Source organism: Lampetra fluviatilis, chromosome 1, assembly GCF_964198595.1.
Source record: "Lampetra fluviatilis chromosome 1, kcLamFluv1.1, whole genome shotgun sequence".
In the NCBI taxonomy this organism is placed as follows: domain Eukaryota; kingdom Metazoa; phylum Chordata; class Hyperoartia; order Petromyzontiformes; family Petromyzontidae; genus Lampetra; species Lampetra fluviatilis.
In genome coordinates, this window is record NC_136275.1 from 5,048,179 (window position 1) to 5,057,599 (window position 9,421).

At 53.0% G+C, this 9,421-nt stretch overlaps 1 protein-coding gene across 1 annotated transcript in view; it reads left to right on the forward strand.

Moving 5' to 3' along the window:
* Positions 1-8,754, forward strand: part of MALRD1 (MAM and LDL receptor class A domain containing 1) — a 52,100-nt gene extending 43,346 nt beyond the window's left edge. Inside the window, exons 23-29 of the mRNA XM_078885929.1 lie at positions 493-694; positions 2,296-2,547; positions 4,003-4,069; positions 4,680-4,777; positions 5,531-5,621; positions 7,593-7,665; positions 8,356-8,754. Coding sequence (XP_078742055.1) covers positions 493-694; positions 2,296-2,547; positions 4,003-4,069; positions 4,680-4,777; positions 5,531-5,621; positions 7,593-7,665; positions 8,356-8,544 — 972 coding nt within the window. The 3' untranslated portion in view covers positions 8,545-8,754. The remainder of the gene's footprint in view (positions 1-492; positions 695-2,295; positions 2,548-4,002; positions 4,070-4,679; positions 4,778-5,530; positions 5,622-7,592; positions 7,666-8,355) is intronic.
* Positions 8,755-9,421: the final 667 nt, after the last annotated feature.

Sequence of the window (9,421 nt, forward strand, 5' to 3'; positions counted from 1 at the left end):
CCTGCACGGCAACCGGACACTAGCAAACTTATCACTGCTGAGCTCAAGAGTGTGTGCGACGCCGTGGTGTGACGCACATGTGTGTGCGACACACGTGTGTGCGTGACACGGTAGTGCGACGCGTGACGTGGTGGTGTGACACGTGTGTGTGTGTGTGTGTGACGTGGTGGTGTGACGTGTGTGTGTGTGACGCGGTGGCGTGACGCGCGTGTGTGTGGGACGTGGTGGTGTGACGCACGTGTATGTGTGACGTGGTGGTGTGACGCGCGTGTGTGTGACGTGATGGTGTGACGTGTGTGTGTGACGTGGTGGTGTGACGCACGCGCGTGTGACGTGGTGGTGTGACGTGTGTGTGTGTGACGCGGTGGCATGACGCGCGTGTGTGTGGGACGTGGTGGTGGTGTGACGCACGTGTATGTATGACGTGGTGATGTGACGCGTGTGTGTGTGTGACGTGTGTGTGTGTGACGCGTGCGTGTGTGCGACGTGCAGGTTTACAGCCAGGGCGAGAGCGGCGCGCCCATCCTCATGTTCGTGGCGCGTGGGGACATGGGCACGCAGTGGAAGTACGCCAACATCGAGGTGTCGCACTCGGTGCCCTTCCGCGCCGTCTTCGAGGCGGAGACGGGCAGCGAGCAGCCGGTCTCCATCGCCCTGGACGACGTCTCCTTCACGCCGTCGTGCAACCTCACGGGTACGCCGTGAAACCACCGTCGCCGGCGGGCCCGCTCCGCGAACGTCTTTCCAACCCCCGGCATGAGAGGCTTGGTGAACGAGCCAGCGACCTCCGGACCGCGAGTCCATCGTGCTAACCACGGCACCGCGGCAGCGGTCCCTCGCATCACACTATGTTACAAAGAAAGTTTCTGCTGGCAGGCCGGCTGGTTGGCTAGAGGGAAGGACGGACCGATAGTCACGTTCATAGGACGTGAGCGTTGCTAGTAAATACAAAAACAAGTCGGGGTGAATTCCTGCTCAAATTAGTTTTGAAGCGGTGCCAATCTGCTGTTTACAGCCCTGAACCAGTTGTCGAAATTCTTCATCCCTATGGCACGTTCATTTTTATCGACCCCCCAGGAGATGTTGATTTGAGTCGACCCCCCCTCCAACCAGAGTTTGAAATGCCAACCTTGCAATTGCGAGCCACTCACTGCTGCTGCAGAGCCAACATACAGAACGCCATGATTATTATGATCATCACGCTTGTTTGCCCTACAGGAAAACCTCACAGAGTCTCATGACTCTTTTTCAGGAGGGTCCTGCCAAGTTTTCGCGGTGTCGCGGGGGGCGGGGGTAGTGGTGGGAGGGGAAGGTGCTGGTTGCTATGTAGATCCCAATTGAGTCATTTGCGGGTAGAATTTTTCTCATCTGAAAACAAATATTAAATTCAAATTGGTTTGAAGGTGCAGAACGACGCAAGTGTGTGCCTGTGCCGACTGTTCCGTTCACGTGGCAGGAAGGTTCGGAGCATGGGGGGGTGGACGCGGAATAGGTTCCATTGCTTACGCGCGCTGCTACCAAACTCCACCCAGTGACCTGCTCCCTCCACGCTCTCATCATTCTCGCTTCCCCACTGACGCCCGCGATAAATCTGTGCGAGACCCACCCCTGACTGCCGCCGAGTCTGTCGCAAACTCATGATCACCTTCGAAAAGTTTTTTATTCGTCTTCATGGCGAAATATAGGAGCAGGTCTCCCGCTCTCTACGCCGGTCCGGTTTGTGCGATTTCGTACCGTGTATGCGGCGAACGCCCCTCGTGTGCCTTGCCGGCCGTCATAGGTGCTCGCTAACACCGCTTGCCCCAACAGTCTGTGCAGGCTATATGGGGGATCTTTATCTTTGTTTGTCCTATTCCCACCCACGGCTGACGTCAGTGACGAATATCTGAACCCGTCTTGGGCTTCACCTAGGTCGACTCAGCCTAAAATGAGTACCTTGTATACTGTAAGGCGGCCGGGTGTGGTGCTTAGCTGCACGTGCACCGTGCACATCTGAAATGGTGCTCGCAAGCAGCAACCGCCTGTGTAGGCTACACGGGAAACGGAATTTGTGCGTGCATGTATGTGGGGAGCGGTGGCATAGTGGTTAGCGCCCTGCGCTAGTGAGTTCAATCCTCACTCATGGCCAACTCGGGAAGACAAGGGCGGCCAGGCACGGCACGCGAGCTGTACCGGACCTCATCGGCGCTCGCTCACATCACTTGCCCCAACTCTCTGTTACAGCCGTACGGCGGATCTTTTGTCATTGTCTATCTACGTGCATTATCCCACTTGCGCGCATGCGCACGCGTGCAGGCGCGATGTGCCCTGACAACTGGTACTGGTGCGGCGAGCACCAGCGCATGTGCCTGCCCTCGGAGCTGGTGTGCGACGGGCGGGAGGACTGCCCCGGCGGCAGCGACGAGGAGCGCTGCCCCACGCCGAGCCTGGACACGGGTTGCCCCCCGTCCACGTTCCTGTGCGGGAACGACTCCTGCGCCCCCGCGGCCCCCATTTGTTACGACGCGGCCGACTGCCTCGTCGGCCAAGGGGACGCGTTGGACTGCTGTGAGTGCCGTTGTCGTCGTCGTCGTCGTGGTGGTTCTGCTCGGGCCTGGATGTCCAGTGCTCATGTTGGAGTTGGCACCATCAGGGCGCCACGGTGTTGAGATGTTAAATACCTCGCCAGGTATAGAGGAGGTCGTGAGTTCAGTCCTGACCATAACACCTGTGTATTTGGAGTTTGCGGTGGCTCTCTCCCCGTGGCCGCGTGGATTTTTCTCCAGGTCCTCCGGTTTCCCCCTCCACATTTAGAAACGTGCGTTTAGAGTATTTGGCTGCTATAATTGTCCACGTGATGATAAGTCACTTTGTTGAGCTATCATTTGTGGCCAGGTCACTTTTAAAAAGTAACTATATAGCTCAGTGGGCCTTTCCTGGTGAAATTAAAAAAAAGTTTAGTATCGTTTTTTTAGTTTGTGTGTGCGTGTAATGCCATGACTGCTTCATATAGTTGAATTGTATTTGTGTATATATGTCTTAATTGATTGGTTTCCCTTTCCCATACCACTCCAATCATGTTTTTGCATTGCTGTTGTAACGTTCTTACCCGCCTCTACTGGACATCTGTGAAAAGAGCTTCATAGCTTATCGGATTCCTCCAGTGTACATAAATAATCTAATTCTGTGATCATCAAGTATATCCGTCCACATAATTTTCCATCACTATCATCATTCATTCATCATCATCCGCGTATCACGATCATCGTCCAATCTTTCTTTTCCTTGACTTCTAAAGCACAATTCCCAACACAGATGAAGCGTTGTGAAACATTGCGGGGGTTTCCGAACACCCACGACACCCGCCACCCGCCGCTGTGTTTCCAGGCCAATTGTGCACTCGCTGTTGACATCCTCGTAAAAAAAATACAAACTACAGTGCCCGTATGAAGCAGCCACACGTGGAGTGGCAGTTGGCTGTGACCAAACAAAGACAAAGATGATAATTGTGATAATTGGTTTTTTACCCTTTTATCTGGCAACAAAACTGACACTTTTTTACAAGGAGTCATGTTTGCAAAGACAAAGATCCCCCGTGTAGCCTTTAAGAGATCGCTGCAGCAATTGTTGTTAGCGGGCACCTATTAAGTCTCCCAACAGTGTCCCACCAATCTCCCACCGGTCTCCCACTGGTCTCTCACCAGTAGGTATGTATGTGTGTATGTTGAACTTCTTTCGCAACATACATCGCCAACCGTGCTAATTGGAGGTGCGGGAGAAGGACAACAAGCTAAACACAAAAACACGGTCCTCCCGCCCGTCTCTGGGACCGCCTCGATCTCCGTTGCCATGTCGGAGAGTTCCGCGTGGCACACACGTGTTGCGTGTTCCACGTGACACACACGTGTTGCATGTTCCTCGTGGCACACACACAGAGAGACATGTTGCGCACGCCGCTGTGCGTTCTGTACGGTCCGCCTGTTCCTTCTCTTAACCCGAACCGCGTGCTGTGATGACCGCCAGGGTGTTGGGACGTGGACTGCAGGAACGAGGGAGTCTGCGTTTTGAACGGAACAACTGGCATATGCCGGTGCGTATATCTGCCAGCAGTGCGCTGTGGAGGACACGTTTATCAACATTAATGCCCATCCCATGTACCGTATTCTACAAATTAGAGCCGCACCCCAACTCGTGCTCGGTTATCAATAAAGTAATTGAAATCTGGGCGCACATGCACACACATGCGCACGCACCCAACGGAATATAAGACGCACCCCTAACCTCATGCTTTAAAACACAGGGTCTGAAGCGCGTCATGATCCGGAGAATATGGTATTTATTTGAAAGAGAACGACCAGAGGTCGCAACCGGGTACCCGATACCCGTACCCTACCCGATACCCGGCTACCCGTACCCGGCCAGGTACGAGTACAGGTACCCGTTTGCGACCCTGGTGCGGCCGGGTACGGGTAGGCCGTGAGTCACTGGTGAGTAACCGTTTGTCACTCATTTCGGGTAGGGTACGGGTACGGGTAGGGAATGGGTACCCGTACCCGGCCGGGTACGGGTACCCATTTCGGACCCTGGTGCGGCCGGGTATGGGTAAGGAATCAAAACCCGTTTGCGACCTCTGAGAACGACTCAATATTCAAGGTCGTATTTCCCCCGCGCGTTTTTGTCTCCCGCTCCTCCCACGTCAGTTGCGCGCAAGGATGGCAGGGAGCGCACTGCCTGCTTCCGGACGCGGTGCACCCCTCGGTCAGACCTTCCCGCCAGAACCCCGCGTACTCCATCGAAGGTCGGCAGAGCGGACGGTGGCGGTAGCCGAGACTGCGTGTGACACCATTGGAACCTTATTTGCCAGTAGCAAAATATGATAATTAGTTTTTTACCCTTTTATCTGGCAACAAAACTGACACTTTTTTTTTACAAGGAGTCATGTTTGCATTGACCATAATACCTGCACTCGGAATGCAAACAAAAAACATAACCCTGATAATGTATGCACTGTCCTTGAAATTGATTGGTCCACATCCGAGCCTAGTCTCACATGGTGTTGGACCAGATGACGCCAAAAGGCCAACGGGCCCTGCGTCCTGCATCGCTACCGTGTGACGCTCCACCTTCCCGTTTGTTCTACGGAGGGTGGGGGCATTTGCTTATTCGGGGGGGGAAGGGATCGATGATGGGAGGTCCTTTGAGAAATTATTGGGGTCCTTTGAGAGATGCGCCAGAGATGACTCTTATACCTGGTGAGCGCGCCGCGCTGCGCACCTGGCGACCCGAGTTCGATTCCCGCTCACGGCCACCAACACCGGTGACAATAATCTGAACCCGTCCTGGGCCTCCCCTAGGTCGACTCAGCCTGAAATGAGTACCTGGCGCGGTGCGTAAACGTCGCCACTGCGGAAACAAAGGTGGCCGGGCGTGGTGCCGGCCACCCACCCCCTCGTGTGCCGTGCCGGTCTTCGTAGTTGCTCACTGACAGCACTCGCCCCAAAAGGTCAGTTGAGGCTCCACAGGAGATCTTTGTGTCGTGTCGTTGGTGCAGTGTGGGCCGCCGTGGTGATCGCCGCGGCTCTGCTGCTGCCCCTCGTGCTGCTCGCCGCCTTCATCCAGCAGCGGCGTCGCCTGCAGGCACTGTGAGGCCGCCCGCACTCCGCTCCTCCCTCGTTAGAGATGATCAGTTCATGAGCAGGGATACGTCGCAGCCGGATCCGGCCAGATGGGCGTCCTGAAAATAAAACGATTTTACCCCGCCGCCCCCCGGACACACCACATCCAGTCTCGCTATCACTACGGCTGTGACTACTGGCCACACGCCTACTACTCCAGTTTTCAAGACACCTGGGAAATGTTCAGTGAAAAATTAGTGCCTGTGAATCGAAATCAGAATCTGTGTTTTATACTGGAAGAAAATCCGATGAGCTATGAAGCTCTTTTCACAGATGTCCAGTTGGGGCGGGTCAGAACGTTACAACAACAAACAGTAGTGCAAAGGACAGGAGAGGTAAACAAATCACTTTAAAACAAATGGACAAATAAAACTCAGCTATTTTTACACGCTTTCTTCTAACTCTGTCTGTTGTTGTCGTTGTTGTTTTGCCCTCAAATCTTGTAACTCAATTTTAACCCACTTCCCAATGTGGTATCAACTGCAAACTTGGTATACTTACGTCATACTGATGACAATACTATATTCTATCATAACAAATATATTTTTAAACAATGTTATGTTTCGGCTTGGGTCTAATTGTCCACGGTCAACTGACTTTGGCTGTAATTGGCCACGGTCCCTTACGTTATGGCAAGCTTCGGGGCCATTCCTGGAGTCGTGCAGTTCTGCCATTACTAGTACATTTCATAAAAGCGTGTTTTAAAAAAAGTTTTTTTTTTAATATAACTTATTTATCTTACCAGGTAAAGCCCACTCAGCTATTAGTTTATTTTCAGAAGTAACCCTGCCACATATGATAGCCCAACGAAGTGGCTCATCATGTAATAATATAGACACATGCTTCCCAACAACGTGCGGTGCGATTCAACAATCAAATAGTTTTGTCTATATTTTAGTGACTATATATGTTTTACATGGTAGGTAATGCAGCAAGCAGCCTCTAGTGGCTACAGAGATCATGTGAACCCCATTACGTACAACAATACACTTGTGATTTGATGCATGTATCGTGCGATTCGAGACTCGATAATAACGATAGCTCAGTGGCTCATGGTGACCCTTGACTGGGTAGCACGTGGATTACTCCATATGGCCCCGCTACAGCATGCGGCTGATGCGATGTTCAAGGGTCTTCTGTATAATCATTATGATATTACGTTCTTAGAAAGTGCCGCGAAATCCAAAATCGCTATATTCAAATCAAGATTAAATACTTAAACTTCACCTAAATAAGGGAATTAGGTATACAGCAACCATCAATAAACACATCAGAGTTGAAATAAGTACTGTAATGTATGCCAAATAAACGAAATAATTTAAATAAACATGTAAAAAACCCCATCCAAAAAAACATTCCTAGACGATAAATAGTATCAATATTAGAGAGATGGGCAAAACACATCAGCCTTAGAAATCACTTGGGCAATTCCAATGCAGATACAAAGTACCAATTACTTTCAGGTGTGCAATTAAGATATCAGTCACAAACGTAATGGGAATACATATTTAAATGATACATAATTGAGACACTGTGTGCATATGTGGGTACATGTGCACGTGTGTGCTTGTGGGGAGCGGTAGTGTAGTGGTTAGCGCGCTGCACTACGGACCTGGCCACCCGAGTTCGATTCCCGCTCACGGCAAACACCAGTGACGATTATCTGAACCGGTCCTGGGCCTCCCCTAGGTCGACTCAGCCTTAAATGAGTACCTGGTGCGGTGTGTAAACATCGCCACTGGGGAGACAAAGGCGGTCGGGCGTGGTGCTGGCCACCCACCCCCTCGTGTACCGTTCCGGCCTTCATAGGTGCTACTCGCTAACGGCACTTGCCCCAACAGTCTGTTAAGGCTATACAGAGGATCTTTGTGTGCTTGTATGCACGTGCGTGTGTGCGTGCGTGTGTGCGTGTGTGCGTGTGTGCGTGTGCACGTACAGATCCAAACTCGACGATGATTCCTTCCCGATCATAAAACCAGACGGTTGGCCAAAGTCAGACCTCACCAAACTCGTAAGCGACACTCTCCTGCACTTCACCACGCGTTGCAATTGCAGTGTCAGCTGTTTCTTCTGCTATTTTTTTTTCTATGCAAGTTTTCTTTAAAATCATATTCAGCGTGCTTCGCATTTTGTTCTCCACCGAGTGACCTCGCCGCTGTCAGTACGTGGATTCCCCAATGGCGCATTCGAGGATTATAAAACGTGGGGGGGAGGGGGGCAGGGGGGGGGCAGGGCCCACTGTGAGGGTCGATCGGTCGGGAGGGTGAGCGGCTACCCAACAATGTCGGGGGGGGGGGGGACTTATGGGGGCTGAGCCCCCCCCACCGCCCTCCGCTGAAGGCTCAGCCCTCCCCCTAAATCTCCCTTCTCGTCAAAAACTCAAAAACTGTCAGCACAGAATTAACAGGGAGGGTGGGGGTCGGAGCTGCCCAGCATGATGGACGAGAAAGCACTCCGCGTCGACACTCGCTTTGTCTCGTTACCGACGTTTTGTCGTAAAGCTTCTCCAACGTTGACGGCGCCGTGCCCTCGGAGGGTCTGTGAGTGCCCTCCCTCCCCCCTTCACCCCCTCCCCCAGTCCAGCAAAGGTCCCCACCACAGCGGGGCAGGGCCGCGGCTCTCCCCGAGGTGCCCGTTCGACGCTTCGCAAACTTTGAATACTAACGTCATGACGGTCCGGTTTGTTTGTTTGTTCCGGCAGGCCCGATCACGGCGGCGCGGCACGCAGCCCTCGTCCTTCTGCAACCCGCTCTATCGCCGCCACTCAGACCCGACAGTGGGCACGGTCCCCGTGGGCCTGCCCGCGACGTCCCGTGGGCGGCCCGACCGCTATGCGCAGCTTTGCACGCTGCGCCAGGTCGGGTGGCCTCACGGGGAGTCCCACCTCTAGCTGGGGAGGAGTCCGGTTGCCACCTTGTCCGAGTTTTCCCAGGGTCGTCCTCTTTTAATTTGTTTTTTTTTTGGTTCAGGTAGCTGCTGTCCTGGGAAATGTGGAAGTCTTCTCGGGACATTTTTAATGACGTCCCTTGGTTGTGTTTTTTTTTTGTTTGAGCCATTTGCGAAATAATGAACCACCCATTACATTCAGTCCTCTCACGCTTCCGGGTGTTGTGAGATGTTTTCCTTCTCCATGCTGCGTCCTGGTACTCTAGGCAACCCCTCGTCTCAGCGTGGCGTCTTCCTGACGCCATCGGTGCTCCCCTCGTCTTGTCTCCACCCTCGGAGTTAGGTTAAGGGGTTGGGTTTATGTGTCTGGTTAAGCGCTCTGGTTAAGGCGTCTGGTTAAGCGGTCAGGTTAAACGGTCAGGTGAAGGGGTTAGGTTAAGGGGTCGGGTTAAGTGGTCGGTTTAAGTGGTCAGGTTAAGTGGTCATGTTAAGGGGTCAGGTTCGGGGTCAAGTTAAGGGGTCGGGCACGCCTTTGCGAGACCACGCACGCAGATGTAGGGTTGAAGGAGACCATTGTTGGTGTAGATGTGAGTGACGCCCACTGGAGCTGAGATGTGAGCAAGGCCCACTGGAGTTGAGATGTGAGTGAGGCCTACTGGAGTTGAGATGTGAGTGAGGCCCACTGGAGTTGAGATGTGAGTGAGGCCCAGTGGAGTTGAGATGTGAGTGAGGCCCACTGTAGTTGAGATGTGAGGGAGGCCCACTGGAGCTGAGATGTGAGTGAGGCCCACTGGAGTTGAGATGTGAGTGAGGCCCACTGGAGTTGAGATGTGAGTGAGGCCCACTGGAGTTGAGATGTGAGTGAGGCCCACTGGAGTTGA